We start from the raw sequence: 27163 nt of genomic DNA on the forward strand, positions 1-27163 counted from the left end.
ATAGTTCTCCAATGTAATGAGACCATATGTCTCGTTGCTACTCCCTCTATCTACACTAATTTTGTCCCAAATGCAAATCTGCTTCAGTGCTCCAGGCAGCTTTACTGTCATCCACACTGTTTTTGGAGTCTTTATCTTCAGTTGGATTGAGCAGAGTTGAACGAGCTGAGGGGAGTCCCAGCTGAGAGGACTGAGAGAGAGAAAGGAAAATGGAGCAGTTTTACACATCTAAAAATAAAACGTTTGACAGAATCCTCTGCCTACGTCAGCCTCCCTTCTTGTTCAGCATTTTCACACAAACGCTCTTTGAGTTCTGGTTGTGTAACAGATCTGCTCTGTTTAGCACATGCTGTTGATTGTGATTGTATGTTGTACATGCACAACCTGAATAGTAACCATTATGTTACAAAACCTGATCAAACATCAGCATGCAGCCAAACCTTCTATACAAACTTGCTTCTGATCTGGGTTGACTTGCCAGTGCAGTAAAAGAGTAAATGTTAAACTTCTTGAACTCAGAGTCCCTTGTGAAACTTTTCTTCCCTCTGAAAATGTGTGCAGTGTCCCATAAACTCATTCGAGGCTAATCTGTGCATGAAAATCCAATAATATTGGCTTTGACAGGTAGCTGCAAAATCCAATGTGGGGTAAAACGAAGAAACCTTTCTGCTTAATTATTAATTTTTTAATTGAGAAAATCTTTTTTTCTGTTTTGTAGGACATCCAGGCAGAAATTGATGCCCACAATGACATCTACAAGAGTGTGGATGGAAACAAATCGAAGATGGTCAAAGCTCTGGGCAACTCGGAGGAAGCCGTGTTTCTCCAACATAGGCTAGATGACATGAACCAACGCTGGAGTGACCTCAAGGCCAAATCAGCCAACATCCGGTAATTAGAAAACTGTCCAACACTCATTAAGGTAGTAGAAGAAAATGTAATGTCCACACAGAAAGGACTGTGCAGCCAAATTCCTACAGCTAGCTCCAAAAGATGCAAAATCATAGAGCTATCCGACTTGATTCATTGGTCAGCTGACCAGTAAATCATGCCAGTGACAAAATGAGTTAAAATGAGAATTTTGTAACTAAACACCAAGGCAACAAGCACTTGCAGTGCACTGATAGCCAAATAGTTTCAGAGAATTAATTTTTCTTTGACTCCTTGTGTGATATTGGAAAGAAACACATAATTGTGAAGTGGAAAGAAAAAAATCCATGATTTTCAAAATATTTTAAAAATGAAAACAGGAAATAAGTAGCATGTAGCATTTGTCCTCCAAATCAGTACTTTGTAAAAACGCTTTTCACTGCAGTTACCACTGCTATTTGGTTGTGGCATGTCTCTACCAGCCTGGCATATCCAGCGAATGTTTGTTTGTTCTTCTTTTAAAATTGCTCAGTCTGGGTAGAGAGCATCTGTGAACATCGGGTTTCCACAGTACTCTCAGCAAAAGTTGGTCTTTGGAAAATGTTCAGCAGGAATAAATACTTTTCAAGGTGTAAATAAATCACTTTGCATGAGCTGCTGTGATTACGCACGCCAGTGTGGCTCAAGGATGGATAGAAGTATGGCTTTTATTACCTTCCAAGGAAAACCCTGAATAAAATATGCCACTCTTTGTTCTTGTAGGTGTAGTTAAGCCAACCTTGTCCGTTTCATGTTTTTAAATGTCAAACTTAAACAGAAAAAGCTTTTTTTTCTTCTTTTAAAAAACCTAAACAAATCTGTGCAGTATGTGCCTATGTAAAATGCAAAAACCTTCCTAAAAGACCAGAAAGTCTTTTAGGAAGCTGTATAAATTCAAATAACTCTGTGCCAGCCACAAGTTTGGCATAAATAAAACAGATCATTAATGTGCACAAGTGTTGATGCTGAAGAAAGTGAGGGAGAAGTGGAGATGACAGGAGCCAGATGGAGACATTCAAAGTCCAAATGGAGGAGTGGGAAACGAAAGAAGCAGCACAGCAGAGCCACAGTTGCAGGGAGGAAATGTTAGGATGACTAAAGAGAAAAATAAAACCTGCTGGAGGTGATTCTGAATTTAGACTGGGCTTAGTTCAGAAACATGAGACTAATTGGACCTGTTGCATAAAGCTATAGTCACTCGCCTTCATGCATAGGAGGGGGGCATACAGTGCCTGTTTGTGTATAATATACAGCCCATTACGGCTCAACTGCAGTACATTTGTAATTAAAGGTAACTCGTTGGGTAGCAATAGGAGTTCTCTGCTTAGTGTTCAGACACATTACCCTCACAGGGGAGGAGAAAAGAAGAATCGCTTCCCAGCATGTATTACATGGATTCTCCTTTGTACACAGATAGCTGCTAACTAAAGTGGGCTCCTGTCTACTTTTCCCAGAAGCTTTTATTCAATAAACAGGTGTAAATCACCTACTGAAGTTTGCAAAATGTAAATCTAGGTGTTAAATCTGAACAGGCATCAACAAAAAGACACAGATGTATGCTATAAATCTGTGCAGAGTTGAAGCTTACAGTTTTTACACTAAGTGAAGCTACTTATTTATTTCATTAAAATTATTTTAAGCCACTGTATTTAAGGTTTAAATCTGGCTTTTTTGTTTTTTTTTACTGTTGAATCATATGAAAAGATGATTCAAAAATAGACCAACAACAGAAAACAATTGACAGGATGAGAAACCAAGAATAGTATCAAAGAGAAAACAGTATCACAACTAAATCATGTGGTGTTTGATGGCAGAGCCCACCTGGAGGCGAGTGCGGAGCGCTGGTCACGTCTTCTGGGTCTCCTTGAGGAGCTTTGGCGGTGGATCTGCACGAAGGATGAGGAGCTGGCCAAGCAGATGCCTGTCGGAGGAGATGTGCCCACTTTGCTGCAGCAGCAGAACCACTGCACGGTAAGTACTCTCAATATGTCCCCATTGCACTGTGCAGGATCTCTCTTTATCTGTATATATTTGTTTTCAATACACATTTATCTATTAACATTCACTCGACACTAATTGATCCAAAAGGACTCTTAATGTAAAGCTCATGTTCTACACACTGAAGGGGCATTTCTGTCAGTTTAAACCCCCATCTTATTTCCAGCTATTGGGCTCTAAATTTTTAATGGTCACATGTCCTCTGGGGGCAAACCCAATATTGAGTGAGTCCTAACTAGCTTCTGTAAAAGAAAAGCAATATTACCCACCATTGCCATTCTCCAGGGGAAATTAGAGGTGCTTGTGTGCTGTCAATAACATGCTTAGATCATTTTGTGCCTGGAAATAAAGACATTAGCTGTCTAAATTGGTCTGCATAGGTTATTTTATTAGCGTATGCAGCACCCTACACCGTCTTTGGTCACTTGGTAGATATCTGTAAAAAGCATCTGAAAAAACAAACAAACATTTAGTCTTAACCCTTTCATGCATAGTGGTCACTACAGTGGACAGCTATCTAAAAGCCATTTTCTTGTGCTTCCTGTGGATTTTTATGTTATAAATGCACACAGACCACTGAAGTGGACACTAATGCATCATAAAATATACCATCAACTACTGGCCATCAGCTGCAAATGCAAGAAATTATTTTTGTTAAATACAATATGGCCGACAGACAAAAAAGCATGAGAACCGACCCGGTCCCTCCTTCTACTGTAGGCGACTCTTGCAAGTAAAAAAAATATTGTGATATCAGATAACCCCTAAGGAACAATACTACTGATGTATTTTTCAAATAACAACTTTGTATTTGAACAAAATTACAATTGATCACATAAAAATTAAAAAAAAATTATTTTTACAAAAGAAATTTCCTACCTTTTTATGCCTTAAGAAAAAAAATTTTAAAAATGGAAAAAAAATTCTGACACAAAGGATCATAATTCATGCATGAAAGGGTTAAATATGAATATATTTGTTTAGTAGAAAATAAAGTCACATTAAGATATAATTTTTATGAAATTGTCAGTGTCACATTGAATAATCACTTATTTGTTACCCACAATAATTTAACGCATTAAACGTCCTAGAATGTAACAGACAATGTTGGAGGAAGATGTAAGTTTGTCCTCCTTTCTCTCTTATTGGTGACTCCAAAAGATCTTTAAAAAATCTCCAAAGTTTACTTCTGGACAACTGCAGTCAATGTTTCACTGAGATTATATTGCATAAATTCATGTAATGTTTTTTAAAGATCTTTAAAAGTGAGTGGGGGGAGAATCTCATTTTGGGAATACTTACAGTCACAGTAATATCACACTGAAAATCATACATTTACATCTAAAAAAAATTCAAAATTATTACAGTTCACCCACTTATTTAACCTTTTGAATTCCTAGAATTATTGTTGGCACCATTATGAATCATTTATGTTTATAAACTGTCAGCGCATGTAATTTTCTGACCCTTCTACGTCCTCCACCCACTATTGATGTTCTGCACTGAATTATTTATTCTAAACACCAAGTTTTACAAAAGTTCTTGCAAAATAATTGCTTTGACAAAATTTTTTACCCTCCAGCTATTGTTTATCCAAGTTTGTTTGTCTAGCACATTTTAACACAGTTTAAGTGCTTTACACCATAAAAATATAATTATGCCAACCAGTTATGAAACATAAATAAACGTCACACATCAAATATAAATCAAATATATTGATCAACTCTTATTGATTGAATTTATCCCTGATCTCTTTGCTTCTACTGCTACTGCTGATTCATATTTCTTTTTTTAAGAATCTGTAGACAAATAAAAGTAGAAAAATAGTAAAATAAAAGCCACCTTAGGAATACTTTTCATGAATATTACAATTTCTGATGCTAATTTCAAACAATAAAAGATAAAACCAAATTAATAGTACATCAGTTTCCTAATGTCCTTCTTATTCTAAATACAAACTATCAAGATAGATAGAGGATACCCTATAGATACATTTTGCTCTTGCAGCAGCAGATGATCAATTATTTGGCTGCTGTAGCGCCTGCTAAGTACTTTAGCAGGCGCTAAAGTACTTATATACTTATAAGTATATAAGTATATATATATAAGTATATATACTTATATAAAGTATATAAAGCTCTACTTTATATACTTTAATATAAAGTAGAGCAGACCACTCATAGAATAATCTCTAAATTCAGTGATGCATTTTTGATTACGCTGCATGACAGTTGGCCAAAGAAATACTGGTATTTTTATGCATTTTTGCATAATTGATTGGTTATGAGCTAACAGATGCTGGGTATGAGCATCTTATACTTTTCAGTGACTCAGTAAGGTAGTTGACCCAAACTAAAAATTACTGACCACACAGTCCAATCTTTATGGACCTCTTGTCTTCTCTCATTTTTATGGGTTTCATTTCATTCACTCCTTTTTGCCCCAGGTTTTTTTTCTTTTTGCCCCTTTTCTTTGCCCTCCTCATTTCTCTTTTCCTTTTTGTTACATTCCCCTACTATTTACGCGTTCTTCTCCAGTTCTCACCTTTGAGGATGCAAAAATTGGAATAACCTGAGGAGGGAGGGTGAGGAAAGTTTCATTTTCACACTTTGGAGTTTATATTTCCCCCTTGCTTTCTCCTCTGTTTTCTTAATAGGCTGGCCTGAGGTCTCGCTGACCCTTAGAAGGATGAGTAGAACAAAGAGCCGAGGCTTTGAGCAAGTCATGCTCTATTACTTGCCTACACTGACAGGCACAGACTCACAAAGCAACTGTACTCACAAACACAGTTTTCACTCCAACTGCTCAGTCAGATGAACGGGTTAGTCTGCATTGATGTATGGAAATCAGTATCAGCAAGGTAAGGATGGCTTAGAAGGGCTAAGTGGGGGAAAAAACCTATTTCCTCTTCTTTTTTTTATTCTGGAAGGTTGGGGGAGATAAAAGAGAAGGGCTAAGCCACTTAGTCCAGCACAGAGAGACGGATATTGCTGTTATTAAGGAATCAGAGGAAGGAAAAATCTGAGGGAGCACCGATTTAGACCGAGAGTAGAACGGGAACATGAGACAGAAGCACTGTTAGATGAAAGGAAAATGGAAAATGATGTGGAAGTGAGGTAAAGAGCAGATGCATTTTCCACCTTTGTATTTGTATTCAGCCCAATCTGACTCAAAACACTGTTATTACAATCAAGTTTGTCATGTTTTTGGCATTATATTATCTTTCAAATATGTGAGCGGGATGGAGCGGTGATTGTTTTCCTGTCTTACATGAATTATTTCTGTGGTCTTTTGTAGTAATTGTCTAAGGGTTATTGTCTGTTGTTTGCTAAAATCCCATTAAAATATCGCAAATTCAGTTATCTAAAAAAAAACTCCGACAGCTAAATAAACTCCTCACTCCAACCTGTTAAATTTCTGAAAACTACTTCTTCTTTTTTTTAATCACTGCTCCTTCTGCAACAGTTGGCTGCTTGTTTGTGATGGTAGAAAACTTACATTTTAATTGTTTGAGAAAAAGCTCTGGATGTTTCTGAGTAAATAAGGAAAGAAATGAAAATGTGAGCCGAGTTAATGTTTATAATCTTCTCATTATTGGGTTGGTATATGCTTCTGTAGTTTTAAAGACCCTGCTTTAAGCAAGTAAGTTCTAAAAAACATAGCTGCAGAGCATATCTTAATCATTGTGTCTCTATGACTGATTGGACCATTTGCACTTTAACCGACTGAATTACAGGAGCTTGAAATGGATTAGAGTGAATTTATTCTCTCTTGGAAAGGAAGAGTCCTTATCAGACTCAAAGTTGTCTCTTTTTGGTTAACTTTTAATTGTTTTCACTCTATATATTTTTTCAGATTTGTTTTACTTCTGCAGGGCGACAATATTATGGTATTTAATATGCCAGTCAAACCTGCCGGGTGCATGAACAACAATAAATCCATGTTGTTCCCCATAATGTGGTTTTGTGAACAGCTGCATAAAAAGACTCCAACATTAAAGCTTCACAAATTAGTGTTGTTCAGTGATGTTCTGCCCTTGTAGCTATTTTGATTTGATCAGACAGATTTCTAACTTTTACTTTGAGTTGTTATAGAAAAGCTGTTGCTTTGTGACAATCTGGAGCTTTTTGGATAATGGGAACCATAAAACAGCATATCGGGCTTTTATTGTTTTTTTTTTTATTGTTAATTTTCCTCAGCTTTAATGTGTTTTGTGTTGCATTTGTTAAAACCATAATTTGACAGCTCCTAAAAAGCTGTAAATACATGGTTTAGGTCAGAAGTGTTCATCAGTAGCATGACGCAAAATAAATTTTAAGCTGTTCTTTTTTTGAGGAGAACTGAAAAAAATTATTTTTGAAAACAAGAGTTTAATGCAGTTTTAATCAAAAGCACAAAATTAGGAGAATAGGGTCAAAGTTTTACATACGCTTCTACTAATTTGGATAAAAAATTCTTTGGATTTTGTAAATCATACATTTCAGTTCCCATCAACACGCAGGCAGGATTTTTATCAATACCTCATTTTAAATGGTTCAGCATGGTTGAGGCTGGGGAATACCAGCAATTTATTGCTATCATGCCTCATCCATAGCCAATTTGATGTGTTTTTGGGATCATCAGAGGAAAAGTCCTTATCAGACTCATAGTTGTCTCTGTTTGGACATCAATTTTTGTCCAATTTTTAACTCCTGGAATTTGAAGTTAGTTCTCCTTTAATATTCTATCCATTTATGCAATGGAAAGGTTTTTTGTTTACAAGAACCAAGCCTGGAAGTGGTTGTTCTATCCGACATGTAAGAAAGAAAAAAAATATCTTGTTTAAAACAACAACCACCTTTTTCTAGATGGCAGTAAATGCAAGGAGAAGGAAGCTATTACATTTTCAGGCTGAATAACTCTGAGGCTCCCTCCTTCTGAAACTGTACATGGATTCAAAAGGTAATTTGGCCCAGACAACACAAGCTCAAACATTTGCCTCCTCTAAATGGGAAGTCATCAGCGTCTTGTAATTTATTTGGATGCGAGCGAACCTCTGTTGCAGAGCCTGCTTGAATTTATGTAATTTCCTGCCCTGAAGTTAAGATACGGTTATTTTAAAGTTGTTTTTTTCTGGAAAGAGGTGTAGTTGTTTGGTGTATAGCATGGGGGCTGAGATAGTGGGATTTTGAGAGGAGGAAGAGGGATGTTTGGCAGAGCTCTGAAAGGAGCTGTGTGGTGATGTTATCTCATTGGCGCCACAGCACAGAGCACATGGAGATAAGCGTTTGCAGCGACATTCAGGAAGAACGCTTACAATGACCTGTACACAAACGTTGGCACACGCAAAATATCTCACCTGCAGGAATACACACAGACACAACCAAGGTCAGCGTGACTTCTACTGACAAGATGTCTCTCAATAGCATTACAGCACATTATAAGAGTCATCTATTCCTCTGCTCTTTACAGATCATAGAGGTCTACACCACATTGTGGTGTTTTTAACAAAAAAAAGGTATATTTAACGTCAAAGCCTTGGTCTCTTCATTCATAAATGATATGGGGCTTTTATGGAACAATGGTTTTGCGTTTACTTAATTTTTTAATTAAGATTTGCTTGTGTCATATTTATATCAATACATATCAAATTAAAAGGTCTGATTTATCAAAACAATGTTCATGCAATACAGAGTGAATTCATATGCCTCAGAGGTGCCATTAGTTTTAGCCCGTCTACGGTTCACTTCTGCTGCTATTCTGATACTAATGCCGTGGTTCCCAAAGATTTTCTGGGCCCCCCTGTGGATTACAATAAAATCCCCCCCGAAAAAGAAAAAAAAAATCAACTGGGCACACACATCGTTCAACTAGACATAAACCTATACACATGTTTTGTTTTCAAACTCCACTGAAGTTTATTTCACACTTCATTTCAGCAACACGCACTACAAACCATCTTTACAGTTTTTCTTTCATCCATACTGCTTCCTGCGCCCTCTGCATTGGAACGGCGCCGCCCGTAGGGGGCGCGCCCCACACTTTGGGAACCACTGTACTAATGGTGGAGAAACACTCTAAAAATAACACCGGGGGAAAAATCAGCATTTTCCTACTTGGTAATCAACTTGAGGAAATATATTTTTCTCTTTATTCCAACTCATTACGAAGTGTTTAGGTCCGTAAAGCTATATTAAGAAAATAACACTGTTTAGTATTGTTTTCAACAAAGACTGAGATTGGATTTGTAATTGTGTTGTGAATATTAGATGAAAACAACTTACTCAAAAAGTGTAGAGTGTTTCCACTTCACAGCTCATCTGTTTCTCCTTCTCTTCCTCTCTCTCCTCCTTGCTCTCTGTCTTTTTTTTGCTCACTTTCTGAGTAACCTGCATATGACATCTGGCATGTAAATTTGTGGGAAGTCATTGGCATGGAGCAAACCATTTATTAGCAGAGATGATCTAATTTTTGTTGAGCGTGATGCTCTCTTTCAGCATAACGAACCGCAGCATTCTGTGTGAAATTGATGTTAGGGTGGTGTGACCTTAAATTTAGGAGAAATTTTCTCCATGAGATGATTTTTGTTGTTTTAAAAGTTTAAAAAAAAAACAACAACCTGCATTTACAGCTTCACATAGATTGTGTCATCAGTGTAAATCCAGTGTGTTGTAATCTGGTCATTGCTCAGTGTTGACTGGCCAGATGATTTTTGGCATCCAATTTTTGCAGCCTTTGTTGTTTTAATGAGTGTACCACTTTATCAAAGTGAATCATCCAATTTAAAGAACTTGCTTCAGCGTCTTCAACTACATGGGCTCTTGAGAAAGCAATCCTACACTTCGGTAAGCAATGAAGGCCCACCATGTCACATACAGTGTAAGTGTGTGCATAGATAGACATGGAGATATAAATATGTAAATATTTATAGTAGATATTTAAGAGCAATTGTACCCTAGGAAACTCTGTAGAATGGTATAGGCTAGAACGTTGCATTGGGGGAGCTTGTCAGAGATTCAGCACATCTGTGTGACAGAGATCAAGCTAAGTGACATTACCTCTGGATTTTATGGTAATAATTCATTCAAGTTCACTTCCTTATTTTTCTGTGCATCACTTATCCAATTGTACAGACCTCTGGAAAATATCTGGGTGGTCTCTGCTTACTTGTCCCAAGAGCTGCTACAACCCTGACGTAGCTGCTTTCCTCCTCTATTTTTTTCAAATTACTGTAGCTGTAATTTGAAAAAAAAAGTGAAATAATTACTTTTTAGTTAAAGGATAAAAAACTGTCAACATAAGATATGTGTAAACAGTAATCTGCTCCTTCAGCAGGTTCATTTGGAGTTTACAGACGCAAACACAATCAGAAAATATAAATCAAAATTGCTACAAATTGCAGAGAAAATACATCATTATTTTTGGAAATGTCTGGTTTGTTTTAGCAAATAATTTCCCACGATTGCTGTCTTGTTTTTTTTTTGGCATAAACTCAATTTCTTTTTAGGTACTGAAGTCTCTTTCTCCATGACTCTTTGTTTCTCCTGCAGACTCTTTGCTCTGAACTGAAGGAGCGCGAGCATTTGGTAATCAGCACTTTGGACCAGGCCAGGATGTTTCTCGCTGACCAACCCATTGAGGGACCTGGAGAGCCGCGGAAAAATCTGCAGCCAAAGACAGGTTAGCTGCCTATTTTATTTAAAGACACCTGATTCTCAATGTTTTTTGTCATTTTTGGCTTCCTCAGTTTGGGTAGATTTAAATGGCTTATTATGATGCCACAGTCTAAAACAGTTCAGTAATCTGATGCTTACACTGTGATGATACTTTGATAATGAAAAGGTTAATAACTGGGCAATAATCACTACTGACAGAAATAATATTAATATTACTACTTGGCAGTATGGAGTTGTAACGAGTTTGTAATAATGACATATTTCATATTAAATGCTACAACTATAATATCTGGATAAATATGGACAATGAAAATAAGATATCTCCTCCATGGGCTGCCACCTTATCGTGGTGGAGGGGTTTGAGTGTCCAGGTTTTGAGTGTCCCAATGATCCTAGGAGCTATGCTGTCTGGGGCTTCATGCCCCTGGTAGGGTCACCCAAGGCAGACAGGTCCTAGGTGAGGGACCAGACAAAGAGCAGCCCAAAGACCCCAATGATGAAGGAAAACTTTGGACTTGGTGTTCCCTCGCCCGGACGCGGGTCACCGGGGCCCCACTCTGGAGCCAGGCCTGGAGGGGGGGCACGATGGCGAGCGTCTGGTGGCCGGGCTTTTACCCATGGAGCCCGGCCGGGCTCAGCCCGAAGAGGAAACATGGGCCCCCCCTCCCATGGGCCCACCACCCGTGGGAGGGGCCAAAGGGGTCGGGTGCAGTGTGGGATGGGTGGCAGCAGAGGGAGGGGACCCTGGCGGTCCGATCCTCGGTTGCAGAAACTGGCTCTTGGGACGTGGAATGTCACCTCTCTGGTGGGGAAGGAGCCGGAGCTAGTGCGTGAGGTCGAGAGGTTCCGGCTAGAAATAGTCGGTCTCACCTCGACGCACGGCTCTGGTTCTGGAACCAGTCTCCTTGAGAGGGGCTGGACATACTTCCACTCTGGAGTTGCCCAAGGTGAGAGGCGTCGGGCAGGAGTGGGCATACTTGTTGCTCCCCATCTCGGCGCCTGTACGTTGGGGTTTACCCCGGTGAACGAGAGGGTAGCATCCCTCCGCCTACGGGTGGGGGGACGGGTTCTGACTGTCGTTTGTGCTTACGGGCCGAACGACAGTTCAGATTACCCACCCTTTTTGGAGTCCTTAGAGGGGGTACTGGAGAGTGCTCCTCCTGGGGACTCCCTTGTTCTGCTGGGGGACTTCAACGCTCACGTGGGCAATGACAGTGAGACCTGGAGGGGCGTGGTTGGGAGGAACGGCCCGCCCGACCTGAACTCGAGCGGTGTTCTGTTGCTGGACTTCTGTGCTCGCCATGGATTGTCCATAACGAACACCATGTTCAAGCATAAGGGTGTCCATATGTGCACTTGGCACCAGGACACCCTAGGCCGCAGTTCGATGATCGACTTTGTCATCGTTTCATCGGATCTGCGGCCGTATGTCTTGGACACTCGGGTGAAGAGAGGTGCGGAGCTGTCCACTGACCACTACCTGGTGGTGAGTTGGCTCCGGTGGTGGGGGCGAAAGCCGGTCAGACCTGGCAGGCCCAAACGTGTTGTGAGGGTCTGCTGGGAACGTCTGGCGGAATCCCCTGTGAGACGGAGCTTTAACTCCCATCTCCGGCAAAACTTCGAACACGTCCCGGGGGAGGTGGGGGACATGGAGTCTGAGTGGACCGTGTTCCGTGCCTCCATTGTCGAGGCGGCCGATCGGAGCTGTGGCCGCAAGGTTGTCGGTGCCTGTCGCGGCGGCAACCCTCGAACCCGCTGGTGGACACCTTCGGTGAGGGATGCCGTCAGGCTGAAGAAGGAGTCCTATCGGGCCTTTTTGGCCTGTGGGACTCCGGAAGCAGCTGATGGGTACCGGCGGGCGAAGCGGCATGCGGCTCGGGCGGTTGCTGAGGCAAAAACCCGGGCGTGGGAGGAGTTTGGAGAGGCCATGGAGAAAGACTTCCGTACGGCTTCGAGGCGATTCTGGTCCACCATCCGGCGTCTCAGGGGGGGGAAGCGGTGCAGCACCAACACTGTTTATAGTGGGGATGGTGTGCTGCTGACCTCTACTCGGGACGTTGTGGGCCGGTGGGCAGAGTACTTCGAAGACCTCCTCAATCCCACCAACATGCCTTCCACTGAGGAAGCGGAGCCTGGGGACTCTGGGTTAGGCTCTCCAATCTCTGGGGACGAGGTCGCCGAGGTGGTTAAAAAGCTCCTCGGTGGCAGGGCCCCGGGGGTGGATGAGATCCGCCCGGAGTTTCTTAAGGCTCTGGATGTTGTAGGGTTGTGTTGGTTGACGCGACTCTGCAATGTCGCATGGACATCGGGGGCAGTTCCCCTGGATTGGCAGACTGGGGTGGTGGTCCCCCTGTTCAAAAAGGGGGACCGGAGGGTGTGCTCCAATTATAGAGGGGTCACACTCTTAAGCCTCCCTGGCAAGGTCTATTCAGGGGTCCTGGAGAGGAGGGTCCGTCGGATAGTCGAACCTCGGATTCAGGAAGAGCAGTGTGGTTTTCGTCCTGGTCGTGGAACGCTGGACCAGCTCTACACCCTCGGCAGGGTCCTGGAGGGTGCATGGGAGTTCGCCCAACCAGTCTACATGTGTTTTGTGGACCTGGAGAAGGCGTTCGACCGTGTCCCTCGGGGAGCCCTGTGGGGGGTTCTCCGGGAGTATGGGGTACCGGGCCCTTTGATACGGGCTGTCAGGTCCCTGTATGACCGGTGTCAGAGTCTGGTCCGCATTGCCGGCAGTAAGTCGGGCTCGTTTCCGGTGAGAGTTGGACTCCGCCAGGGCTGCCCTTTGTCACCGATTCTGTTCATCACTTTCATGGACAGAATTTCTAGGCGCAGCCAAGGTGTTGAGGGGATCCGATTTGGTGGCCTTAGGATCTCATCTCTGCTTTTTGCAGACGATGTGGTCCTTTTGGCTTCATCAGATCGTGATCTGCAGCTCTCGCTGGAGCGGTTCGCAGCCGAGTGTGACGCGGCCGGGATGAGGATCAGTGCCTCCAAATCCGAGGCCATGGTCTTGAGCCGGAAAAGGGTAGAGTGCCTTCTCCGGGTCAGGGGGGGTGTCCTGCCCCAAGTGGAGGAGTTTAAGTATCTCGGGATCTTGTTCACGAATGGGGGAAGAAGGGAGCGGGAGATCGACAGGCGGATTGGCGCAGCGTCTGCTGTCAAGCGGGCGCTGTACCGGTCCGTCGTGGTGAAGAGAGAGCTGAGCCAAAAAGCGAAGCTCTCGATTTACCGGTCGATCTACGTTCCCACCCTCATCTATGGTCATGAGCTTTGGGTCATGACCGAAAGAACGAGATCGCGGATACAAGCGGCCGAAATGGGTTTTCTCCGTAGGGTGGCTGGGCTCTCCCTTAGAGATAGGGTGAGAAGCTCAGTCATCCGGGAGGGACTCAGAGTAGAGCCGCTGCTCCTTCACATCGAGAGGAGCCAGTTGAGGTGGCTCGGGCATCTGGTCAGGATGCCTCCTAGACGCCTCCCTGGTGAGGTGTTCCGGGCACGTCCCACCGGGAGGAGGCCCCGGGGAAGACCCAGGACACGCTGGAGGGACTATGTCTCTCGGCTGGCCTGGGAACGCCTCGGGATTCCCCCGGAGGAGCTAGAAGAAGTGGCTGGGGAGAGGGAAGTCTGGGCCTCCCTTCTGAAGCTGCTACCCCCGCGACCCGACCTCGGATAAGCGGAAGAAGATGGATGGATGGATGGATGAAAATAAGATTATGGAAAAACATTTCTATTCCCAGAAGTTATTTCCTTACTGCATTGTTAAATGTTGTCCTTTTCCTTCTGTCCTTTATTCTTTGTTTCCTTTTTTCCTTCCTTATGTTCCATGTGTCCTTCGTTCCTTCTATCCTCTTCGTGCACTTCTATGTCCTTCCTCCACTATGTCATCCCAGCTTTACTTCATTTGGTCCTTCCTTCCTTTCTTGTCCAAATATTGTAGTTTTATTTCAGAGCAGTCACCCTATCTAATTACCAACCTGTAATAGGAAGTGCTAGCCTTATCTCACATCAGATAATTTTGACTTTGAGAGAGCCTCATTCCCCTGACACAAGATAGATAAGGGATTATATATTCTGTAACGAAAATACAATCACATTAGATCTTTTTTATCTCTACATGATTGAATCTGGAAAGATTTTTGTTTGTTTAAACTGGCATGACTGTATTGATCTGATAGATGCATGTTTGTCCATGACAAACGGTGATGGATAGATTTATTATCCTTTTGTTGTATACACATTTCAAACCCTCCTAGGAATGACTTTCCCATAAATTTTTGAGATGTTGCAGTCAATAATAATGAAAGACGTTATTTTGGACATAAATCTTATAACGGTGCATGTTACATTTAGTTTGTGGAACATTTTTACACAAAGCAACCGTTGCTCTTTTCTTTCTTTTTTCCTTTTTTAAGACTTGTCTACTTTTTGATGCCTTTTTTTCAACTCTCATTAAATCGACAATGAATGTCTGGAAAGTCAGAAATGAAAAACACACCAGTTCTTTCAACTCATCAGCACATTTCATCTGAAACTGTTACTTATTTATTTAAAAAAAGAAAAACTAAAGCCAATCCAATGTGTCTGCTTTCTGTGATTTCTGATTAGTTAAGCAAATTGCTTAAAACTATTTTTTTCTCACTAAGCTTAATGCTAGATTTTTTGTTATTCCACTCTATCTGGAGGACTTGGCTTCTATTTTTCAAACTTGTGTGCATGTATGGATCTGGCTGAGGAAAAAAAATGTGAAAGATTACAGAGTTGCAACAGGTGAAGAATGATTTTTCAGTCACCACACTGGAGATGAGACCTTAGACATCATAAAAGCTGCTCATCTTTCTCAGCAGTTAAAACGGTATTTAGGGAGCAGTTATCACTTCTGCCAGCTTTTTCCTCCGTGGTGGCATCATCTGATCTTTAGCAATTACCCTATCCACTCACCTTTCCTGCTTGCTCTATCCCTCTTTCCTTCTTTCTCTCTTTTTTATTTTCTTCTGGTCACTTTCATTATGGCTGTCTTCTGCTCCCGTTCTCTGCCGTTTCTTCAGATTTTTTTTGCTACTTATTTTTCAGCATTCAAATTCTTTCTGGTGATATTTTCTCAAACCTGCCAGAGAGGACACACCAATTTCACATCACACGCTCCACTATTAAAATTCAAGGGTGGTTGCGGCCTTATTATGCCAGGTGCTGTTGCAGTTTGAGTTCAGGTTTTGAGTTGGCTATTTAGTCATTTTTATGTTTGAACCTGCAGCAAAAAGTAATGTTCAAACAAGAGGCAACTGATAAACTTTGTCTTTTTAAACTGTAGCCCATTTTTTGGGATTTAATTTTTAACAACTAGAGTTTTTTTTTTTCGTAGAGTGCAGCTTTTATGTTGCAACTTAGTAAAAAATGTAGAAAAAAATTAATGCAGGAAGAGATTTTTGTGCTTTTACATGCATTGTCTCTGGTTATAAAAAGAAGACATGTAATATAACCCACAGGTAAAAAAGCTCATTTTAGTTTGACCAGAAAAGCTTTTTTAGAGCATTTATAACCCAGGATTGGACAGAAGACATCTCTGCCCTTTACCTCTGAAAGCAGTGAATCTTAATTGTGATATTGCTGTAAATTATGTGGCTATATGAAATTTGATTATCTAGATCCCTGGAATGTTATGTGTGCCTTTTTTTAATAACCTTCATGTTTTTTAAAATGTATTTAAAATATTTAGGTTGCTTAGCCTGTACCTCCTGGCAGGAGGGCAATGGAAAATCATCCTCAGGCAGCAAATGGGTGACTTTGTGTTATTTAAAATATTTATTGATGCACACTGTCACTTTTGAACAAAAGCTCTTTTCCAGAGTTGTCCAAAATTTAGAAAAACATGACTTCCTAAATTAATTTTCCATTTAAATCAGACTGAAATAACATTGGTTAAAAGTGCTGTACATGTTTTGAAAATTAAAAAGTGTAGTTGTTAAAAATGTCACTCTCATTACCAAGTAGAAAGTTTCAATAAGCTGAAAACATTCGAAAATATGTATTTTTTTCATTGAATGCATATTTTTTTCTGACATTTCAGCAGAACTCACCCCAGAGGAGAAGGCCCGAGGACTGGCCCGAGCCATCCGCAAGCAGACTGGGGAGGTGAGGGAGCGGTGGGAGCGGCTGACGGGGCACGTGGGAGGCTGGCAGGCTCAGGTGGAGCAAGCTTTGGAGCGACTCCAGGACCTGCAGAGCTCCATGGACCAACTCGACCTGCATTTGACACGAGCAGAGGAGACCAAAGCTACCTGGCAGCCGGTGGGAGACCTGCTCATCGACTCTCTTCAGGACCACATTGATCAGACATCAGTGAGTTTGTTGACCTCTGCGGTTTCTTATTTATGGTTTGGAAGACATTGTCAGGTAAACTTACAGGATGACATGCAAAAATGTGAATGGTTATGTTTTTCAATGAATCATTTAATAGCAGCTTGATTTTGAATAATGTATAAAATACTGCAAGAATCCACCTCTTTGTTTAAAAAATGTATTTCCTTTAAAATAGGATATTTCACACTAAGAGACATTAGTGAAATAATTTGACTACCTCTAGCAAAGTACCACAATCATTTGTTCTTGTTTATACTTTTCTTTTTTGAGTTAATCAAATCTGGAGGTTTTTAACTCATAATGCATGCCTTCCTTTTTACCTGGAGTTTAAATATCACTTGACAAAGAGGCCAGTTCCTCCTAGCAACTCTTCAAAGCTGAAAGACAGATCTGGGTTTATTTTGTAGCATGCACAGTGAGCGGGATGGCGGGGATTAAAAAAAATCCCCAAGGCTCACAGTTGAAGAAACTACTGGAAAGAATGGCATTTTGACGTCTCTATGTTTTGATAAGAACCATTAGACCTTTTCTGCATGCCCAGCCAGTTAATTGGGAAGGAGCTGCTTTGACTTCATGCTGAGACTAAGATTAAGATTTACAGTAACAGGCAATCCTGGAAGGTCTGGAGTAGAATAAGAGAAGAACATTTAGAAAACCACATTATAATGGTAACTATGGGGAAAGATCTACAACATCATAGGCTTGTATTGCTTCCAATTACCCAGGGAAATGTCTTAGAGTACTTGATATAAAGGACCTTTTGTGGGAAATGTTTAGGGACAGTGCTTTTATTCACAATACCTTAAGCAAAAATAGCAGCTGGGAGAGAAAACCTTCTCTGTTTACCTCTTTACAATCACTGAATTTTAGAGGAAATTTTAAAAAATCTTCTACATAAAAATGCTAACCCTAACCTATAATCATTAAACTAAAAAGAGAAAACTAGATAAAAAGCAGGTTGTCGTAGTAACACTGGTACATGTTCAGCTTTTTTGCTTCCTCGCTAAATGAAACAAGGTGGCTTTATGTTTTGAATCTTGTGGGTTTTTTGATGTTTTTTTTTTTGTAATAATTATCTGTGAAGTTTACTCTCAAAGGGAGCATTCAACATACTTTAACTCCCGTTATCCAGCGCTGTTGGATCTCATTACCCGATCATTAAACAAGGCTGCCCTCTGCTCTCTGCCACCAGCCAACACATGAGGGAGTGGAAGAACTACTGTATGTTGCTCACAGATCATAATATACAATGTTTGCTTGTGCTTAAAGAGCTAATTTTTACAAAAAAACATCTCTGTCATTCACTTCAATCCTAAGTGCTTTGTCTACAGCCAGCATCAAAGATTATTCTGTGTTAAACATAAAAGCAGATTTTATAGAAACATATATATGCATATATATCTCTTGCATATATATGCAAGAGATATACATCTCTTGCTACCACAATAGAAAATAAATCTGTTTTCTGGATTTTTACATATTTTTGTCAGTGGTGTCAGTCAGAGTGAAGGGTGCTACAGTTTTATCTGAATTTTTACAGGCTGTGTTCCTTTTTCTGTCTAAATAACAAAGTTCCCCTCTATTTGCTTTTGCCTTCGGTTCGCTGATTCAGTCATTAGTTTGCACCATTCATCAATTCAATGATGTCTCTTCTCAGAGACTGAAGATAATTTCTTAACAAGAAGAAAAATGACAGCAGTGAGCATGGCAAAGGAAAAAGTCAATTTTAGTCAGATAAACATTTTCTCTGTTCTATCGTACACCTCAGAGGTTTGAGAGTTTTGTTTTTCTTTCATTATGCTCATTTTTATGACGACAAGGGGGGTGTTTAGTCTTTTCCAGAATGCTGTGCAGTTTCACAGACATAAATGTGAGATTAACAACCACTGTGGTGAGATTAAACAATAATTATGGTACATGGTTCTGCCTGCAGGCCTTCAGGGAGGAGATCGCCCCCCTCCGTCAGGATGTCCGGGTAGTCAATGAACTTGCTGCTGAGCTCACACCGCTGGACATCCAGCTGTCTTCTACTGCCTCCAGACAACTGGACCAACTCGACATGAGATGGAAGAGTCTGCAGGTATTTGAAGTACTTATTTTGTTTTTATTTTTGCTTTTCTTTCATAATTGTGTCTTCAGTTTTTCTCTCTGCAATGTATTTGAGTGTCTCCTGCTGTCTGCCTGTGTTATCTTTTTCTCCATTTCATGCTTTGCAACAATTTGACTTTGTGTCGTTTGTGCAGCACTTTTGTCTCTGCACATCAGTGCATGTTGTTCTCGCAGCACACCAGTCACATCTCTGGTTCTCTGCAAGCTTGATTGTCTTGGCCTGATCCGCTGTGGTGCCTGCTGAGCTTTCTCAGACTGGAACGTGTCTAGCCCTGAAGGGAAATCCATTTCACTACTAGTCATCATGTGAGAAGGGAAGGGGGTTTGTTGGGAATTAGAGATTGAAATACTGTAGTTTTTTATGAGCAATGTAAGACATTCTTGCAGAAATTTTAGTAAATGGGGCTTACATTGGGAATAATCCCTCAGAACACAGGTTAAAATGTTGTGGTGATTCCTTTGGTGTCCAGTTATGGCTCTATTTTTACAGAAACTGATTTCAAAGACAGTGTTGCCCCACAGCAGGCTCGGATTAGATAAATTAGTCAAAGACGTGGCCGAATAAATGTATCAAAGATGCAGCAAGAACTCAGAGAAAAAGCCATCTTGGGGGAAAAAAAGCTGTTCAAGTTATTCTGTTTAAGTGTGACTCTGCCTCAGGGGGAAAACTGTCAAGCTGGACTAAATAGTAGTAATGTGATATTTCCATGCACTGCACAGGCTCCCATTAATGGTCTTTTTTTGCCATTAAAGTGATCATAAGTCACACACTGAGGCGGACAATGACAGCATTTTTATTAGACTGGCTCTTTTTGGTCTTGTTTTGTTTCAGCCTGCAGGAAGGCAGCAGCTTCACTAATAAGCCCGGTCCGACTGCGCGGCCTGATGATTTGGTTTCATATGCAGACTGGCACCATCTGTCTCTCTGTGGTACAGTAAGCAAAAAGTCATTAGCAGCTGAAAAAAACAAGAGACATAACTACCGGCCTTTTTTGTGCCCATTATCAGGATCACAGTGTGGACATCTGTGAGCTGGCTGTCATCATGTCTGTGCAAGGCTCACTGTGCTGCCACTCACAGAAATGAGACAAAACAAACAGACCGTCATGTACAGTGGGCCTCAGGTGCGCTGACTGAGATGTCAATACAAGGCTCTTAAAGAAGTTTTTTATGATTGACACATGTGATTGAGCATGAAGCTTCACATTTTACTCCCTTGATATGAAGGTTAACTGTTCTTCTTACAGAAACATTTTGTTTTGAAGTTGTGATTGACTGTAGCATTAACAAACTTTTATTTAGTATCTTGATAATAATTTTCATATTCAGATTTTTACATCTTTGTGTTGTGTGGTCACCATAATTGTGGGTGTTATTGCACTGGATTGATGTTAAACAATATTTGTGCATCAAATGTGAAGCTGATGTTAAGTTAAGTCTAAATAAATCATTGGAATTTAGCATATACAATAAATATCGATTTAGTATGTTGTAAATTAAAGGCATTAAGGATAGAAAAAACAAATTCAGGTATGCAATTTTTTTTATTGATGCTGCTGTTTCTAAAAAGGCTCACAAAATGAGTTACATCATGAATTTCTGTACGGCCCTTTCTTGTCCATCATCACATTATGCCAATTTCAATGCAACACTGTAAAACAAAATCACAGCTGGATGATGTTTCCTTTTTGAGAATTAAATGGCAGCAATATACTTCTACAAACAGATTTGGTATTTATACAACATGAATCAACAAACTTGACTGCGTTAAGTCCAGAGGCAGTTTGGGGGGATTTTGCAACATTATTTATGTTGCTTGATGAGTAAAAATGTATCAGGAATCTTGAATGTCTGTGCTTAATGTTTCTTGGTAAGCTTAACCTTTAAAAACTTTTTCTTTCCAAAACCTTTGTTTTGAGGTAGCATTTCTAATTTGATTGAATGGTTCTGGAGGGTCCTTATGGTTTGCAGTAGCTTGATGGAGGTTTCTAAAGATTGCCAATACTGAATAGGCTCACAAGGCCAACTACAAATATTCATTGCTCTCTAATATCATGATGTCCTTCCCAGTTTAATAAACTCTGTGCACAATTGGCTTTTATCCATATATAGTCGCTTCCAGCCTTGCCTAGTTCTAACTCGGTAATAGTTTTCCTTATTTTAGAAAGGAGATATCACTTATTTTTCCTTCTTCTAGAATCAAACTGATGTAAGGGACCTAAAATGTGCAATAAAGCTAGTTTGGGACTGCATTCAAAGGTTAATATCACAAAAGCAATATTTGGTAAAACAAAACAAAAAAAAACATATATATAATTTGTGAGAAACAATATATGCGGTTTGTTAGAAGCGATAAAAGAAAAATCTTAGAATAAGACCAGAACGGTTTTATGGTTTTAGAAAACAATTACGGTAATAAATTGCCATTTGTCTATAATAAGCGTTCAGTCACTTTTTGACCAGTCTATCTGAAGTGGTTTTTATGACTCAATCTTATTTGGCCAGGGGAAAAAAAGCACTAAAAATGATATATTTTATGTTTTCACAAATAAAATAAAGATTTAATGTATCTCAAACTGTTTTTTTAAAAATAAAAATCTCTGTTCATTATTTAGCAATCCATTAGTTTGACTCATCCATCAAATTGAGTCCAAGAAGTTTAAAGTCTTAAAATAATTAAATGCCCAGAATAAATAAAAAACTTTGAAATACTCTCTTAGATATTTGAAAACATGTAAAAATGTCTCAATAAAATAATGATTTGTTTTTATTACTTATTTCTTAGTAGACTTCATTTTTGTTACGACTGGAGGTTTTGCACTGTGGTCTGATTCTTGTGTGATCATTCATGCTGTGCCTGTCCTGCCTTCACAAAATGATCGGGGTAGTTTGTGGCCGTGGCAGAGCTCTGCTTGTTTGTTGATCTTGACAAGCTCTCGTCATACGTAGCTGGCCATGCCATTGTCAATTTGAAGCAGCCCCCAAAGGAATTGCAGGTTTGGCGAAGATGCACTGTCTTGACTGATTGATGCCTGACAACATTTTTTTTTGCTTAGGTCAGCCTTCACACAGACCTACATATCTGTTTTTTTCCCCTGAAAGACAGCAGGAAAACTTTATTTTATGGTCTTCTGATTGCTCAGTAGTTTCTGCCCACTTGCAGACTGAGCTGGAACAAAAAGTAAGATTATTTTTTGGTAAGAGACAAGAGCTTGTGAATCACCAACGTGTTGCTTATTCTTGTTTCTTAGTGAGCAATTTGGAATAGATTTTTTATGATAAAAAGTGGATGGTGTATTTTTAAATTCCTGAATTATTTAAAAATTGTACAATAAATACTTTTTGTACTTCTATTAGAGAAAAAATTTTTTGAGTTGGGGATTTTTACAGAAAATCCCTTTCTGCTTAATTGCTCTATAATTATATATACTGCACTCCAACCATGGCATAAAGTCCAGTTAACTGTAAAGTTGTGTTTTTATGATTTCCAGCTCATTGTCTGTTTATGTTTCATCCTTTTAAAGGTAGCAGTGGAGGACAGACTGAAACTCCTTCAGGAAGCGCACAGGGACTTTGGCCCCTCCTCTCAGCATTTCCTCTCCAGTGAGTAAAACTACACTTTAAAGGCAGTAATAAACACGGGGTGCCTTGGGCTGTCTCATCTTTACAGACTTCCTTCTGCAATTATTTTTATTTTATGTTTTATACAAAACCATTAATGTCACCGCTTGTAAAAACAAGAAATATTTTTTCCGAATTAACTTGAGTGTTTAGGTCGGTGTGTGTAGGAAGTTTAAATTAAGTTTCCCTTATAAACTATCGAAAGGAAAAAAACTAGTTAACATACCAGTATGGCGCATGCGTTTTCTCCATAACAACCATTTATTTCTATCTTTATGCCAGCTTGGTATGCGGGAAGCACAAGACAGAAATATTTCTCTCCCACCAATACAAGTGTAAAGATGTAGAATTTCCTCAGCTGCACTGAGACTTTAAAGGACTTTGTGCTTTGGTCAGATGCACTTGAACTCCACTGATCTGTCTTCTGGGAAAAATACTTAAGAATGTAAAAATTTACGTAGTATAACAGTTTCTGACAGAAAGTATTTATATGCATTAAGCTATTCAGTCTATTGGTTGTCATTGTGGCTAAAGAAAAAAATTATCTTTAGGGTTTTTTTAAATTATTTTCAAATGGAATAAGTAACCAAATAAATTAGACATCAGTTATCAGTGAAAATATTTACAATTGTCTTAATTATTAAACAAAAGATCAACGTGTAGAAGAAGGAGCTTGTGATTACTGTTTAGTATGGCATTGCTCCTGTGATGCTGTGGGCCGTTTTCTCACCAAGGGACTTGGGAGCCAAGTACATAGCAATAGTTACAGTTTGCACAGAACATTTTGTAATTGTGAGTCTCGTATAAAATAAAATCCTTGAGTGATTTTTTTTTACCCTTAAAATAAATATACTTGAACTCAAAGTTGTGTGCAATAAAAGGTAAATTTGTTTTTCTTTTTCCAGATTTACTAGATAGTCTCTGATACTCTCCCTCACAGTCTGCAGATCTAACACTTCACTTTTTAATAATGCAATGCTTAATGACATCTTTACTGACTCCCTCCTTGTACTCCTTCTTTCAAGTGGTCATTAGCTCTGTACAGAAAGTTGGAGACAAACCTCCACAATGGAAGACAGATGTGGAAATATTAAACAAAGCAGCCTTTCTTTTCCTTCCCTCTCTCCTTCTTTCTTCATTTTTCATGATCTTCCATCCATCAGAGTTCTTTGAGTTCCACCTGATACTCTTCACTGGCTGTCAGGCACGGAGACTAAATGCTCTGCGTGTGATCCAGAGCAGGTGTTCAGTCACCCCGCTGCGTCACCGCCAGACACAAATTTACTGAGCAAGTGCTGCTGAGAGCTCAGCAAGTAGACCAGACAAAATACCAGTCGTCTTTCATCTTCGTGACACTATGACACTATCTCCTCCATCACACATTCGCTCTCATTACACTAGTAGCTTAATATTCCCTCGGGGATCAATAAAGTACCGCTTTCTTATCTTGCTCTATTCATCTCGTATATCTCCCAATCTTGCTTAATCTCTTTCTCTTACTGTCTTTTCATCTCTCTATCTGAGAGTGAAGCTGTGTCGCGGAGGAGGGAAAGTGGTATGGCGATAAATCACACCAAATTTCTCCTGCTTATTGCTCCACAGAACTTCTTGAGCGCTGCTGTTTAACCAGATTTAGCACCGCAACAGATATTAAAATGTGTTTCTGCGTCATTATGATAATGTGGAGCTCATTTAAAGTCAGGCTTCAACACTGAAATGATTCCTATAGAGTATGCAGTGTTTACTAGGATGGTTTTTCAATTTGAGTTGCTTCTTGAATTTAATCTCCTCGTCTTTTTTTAATTTTTCTTTGCAGCATCTGTACAGCTCCCCTGGCAACGTGCAGTCTCTCAGAACAAGGTTCCCTACTACATCAAGTATGTATGAAAAAATTAATTCAGTGCATGTTTAAAATGTATGCATGTCCCAGTAAAATATGAAGTAGTAACTGTCATTACTCATCAGCTTGGGCATTTTCTAGAGATTCAGAAATTTGTTGCTATTCAGTTTTATTTCAGAGACGAGACTATGTCGCACTATGTTTTTTACAAGTAAAGATAAAGTTATGACATGACATTTTAAAATATGTTTGGAAGCTTATGTTGGCAATAAGCATTAACAACTGTGTTATATTGTCTTGAAGATTTTTGACTGTTATATACGTAAGATGGACATTTATTTGGTGATTGTTATAGGAGTAAAACTTGCTTGCTTTTTTACCACAACAATCATAGTATTCGCTAAGTTCTCACATTAATAAGTAATAATTTTAAAATGCCATTTTGAACTCTGATTGTGCTCGTTTCATCCCTGATGATCGCATCTCTGATAGGCTTTCAAACCAGTTTGCTACAATAAATTATGGGCCCTGATGAAACCGTGACTCGGATGCTCAAATCCACACTTCCACAGAACGGTCAATGAGGAAAGTATTAAGAGATTCCCTGATGTTGTCAGGTGTCAAAATAGGTCCAAAAAAACCCCAATCCAGCCACACATCGAAGCATGATTGGTACAAAGTGTCGTGTAAAAAATGGCTCCTTTTCCTACCTGGAAAAGACAAAGAAAGTAGGGAGTTTGATGGGGCAAGGGAACCTATAACCGTGTTCTTAGCATGACACGTGTACACAGTTTATTTTTCTTGTGGTTAGGGACTTTTTATTTAGGAATATGCTCCTGGATATGTTAAAGTTCAGTTGTTTCACCTTGACATTCCTGATTCAGTTTAAGAACGTCATAATAATTGTATTTTACTACAGCTTTTTTGAGTGTAACAATAACCCTAATGCTTTCAGTTTAATATTTTGCTCCCCATCACAATCTTTGCCATTCCGAAAAATCTTACATTCCTGCTCAAATGGGTGCAGATACTCTCTCACAGTTGCAGTTCTTTCTGCTCCTCTGGAAATGTCAGGCTTAAAGATGTTGAAGTTTCATTATCTGGGGATAGGACTTATGCCACTGAACTATTTTACAACTGAATCACATCAAAGTTTTAGACACCTGCTTTAAACCACAACTTACATGTCATGCTACCTTTATGAAAAGCTTCAGCAATCAGAAGATGCTGGAGTGACGCAAAACTTTTGATAAGACAGATACTTTTATTTGCTAAATTCCAAGGCATATAATAGTTTTGTAATAACACATTGTTAGATTCTTTGTAGATCAGAAAATGTTTTTCTTCCTTAGGAATGGATGATTTTTTTTTTTCCATTCAGAAACTTCAAAATAGGATAGAGTCCTAAAAATTGGCTGACACCTGTTTGTGTTTGTGTCTGCAGCAGCTTGATGCTGGAGGCGATAAGAGATTAAAGCCCGACAGGGCTCGCAGGACCAGTTTATACGTTTGGAACAAAAAACAAAACAGAAAAAAAAAAAAACTGCCTGTGATCACAGATGCGCCCAGCCAGTGAACCTACATCTGTCACACTGACAGAACACGTGTGCACAAACAAGACACGTGTGGGCAACGCAGTTCAAGCAAAACAAAACCTTGCATACAAATGCACATAGAGCAGTGATGCAAACACTCATGCTTGGTTAGATAAACATGAAGATGCAGATGAACTCCAGTAAGGCTTCAAGTCAGTAAACAGACACCCACAGTGAGACAGGAGCATGGCACCTTACAGTGCAACCCATTAGTATTCAGATTCCAAAAGCCATGCATGAAATGATACATGTTTTTCTATATTTTTGTAAATAACATTCTAGAAAGGCAGTTGTCTTTTTTTTTGATACCCTTAAAAAATTAAGTGCCTACAGAAGTCAACTAATTAGTAAATGGCCTCAGTATAAATGCAACTTTTTATTAGGGTCTCAGAGAATAATAGGCCCTGTGCACACAGACAATCATGGTATATGTTTGTAAATGATTAAGAAAAAATGTGTGTATTGGTGACAGGTTGCAGAGCCACGGAAAATGGAGTAATAGGTATACCAGGCTGTAACATTGCCTGAGAATGACACAAATAAAACACCAAACAGTGCTGTGTTTATTTGTGAGAGTGTAGTGCACATGGTATAGAGAGAGATTATGCTACGTCATTGTTTAAAAAAAAAAAAAAAAAAACACAACTTGCATGGTCACATAAAAACATAAAACTAGGATTTTAAATTTTATCCACCATGTAACCCCTTTTTCAAAAATAATAGTTTCTGGTCTCTCAAGATGCCGAGTCCATGCAGATGCACAGCCTAAATGGCAAAAATTTTACGGATACATCTAAAATTGCCTCTTTGTGGATGGGGCCTTGGAGACTAAACATAGGTCATATACTGAATATACTGAAATCTCAGACAAGAAGACTGTCGTTTTCTTAACATGATTTTGTTTAGTTTTCCCACGATTTATACAGAGGAAGAATGTGGTTTTGTGACTTTATTGGCCTACATGAAAACTCATCTGTGTTGTGGAAAACTAATCATAAAATGATGGTGGCAACATCTTGCTGTGGGGACGCTGGTCAGAAATAAAGAGACATATTTGGACCTAAATACAAGGCAATCTT

At 39.7% G+C, this 27163-nt stretch overlaps 1 protein-coding gene across 9 annotated transcripts in view; it reads left to right on the forward strand.

The window, feature by feature from the left end:
• Positions 1 to 27163, forward strand: part of dmd (dystrophin) — a 195984-nt gene that overhangs the window by 110822 nt on the left and 57999 nt on the right. For 6 of the 9 annotated variants that reach the window (XM_032585804.1, XM_032585802.1, XM_032585810.1 and 3 more), the window contains 7 exons: positions 719 to 891; positions 2724 to 2880; positions 10437 to 10566; positions 16627 to 16898; positions 18853 to 18999; positions 22553 to 22631; positions 24466 to 24526. In XM_032585804.1, coding sequence (XP_032441695.1) covers positions 719 to 891; positions 2724 to 2880; positions 10437 to 10566; positions 16627 to 16898; positions 18853 to 18999; positions 22553 to 22631; positions 24466 to 24526 — 1019 coding nt within the window. The remainder of the gene's footprint in view (positions 1 to 718; positions 892 to 2723; positions 2881 to 10436; positions 10567 to 16626; positions 16899 to 18852; positions 19000 to 22552; positions 22632 to 24465; positions 24527 to 27163) is intronic. The other 3 variants (XM_032585803.1, XM_032585808.1, XM_032585812.1) reach the window with 1 other exon arrangement.

This window comes from Xiphophorus hellerii, chromosome 15 (genome assembly GCF_003331165.1).
Source record: "Xiphophorus hellerii strain 12219 chromosome 15, Xiphophorus_hellerii-4.1, whole genome shotgun sequence".
In the NCBI taxonomy this organism is placed as follows: domain Eukaryota; kingdom Metazoa; phylum Chordata; class Actinopteri; order Cyprinodontiformes; family Poeciliidae; genus Xiphophorus; species Xiphophorus hellerii.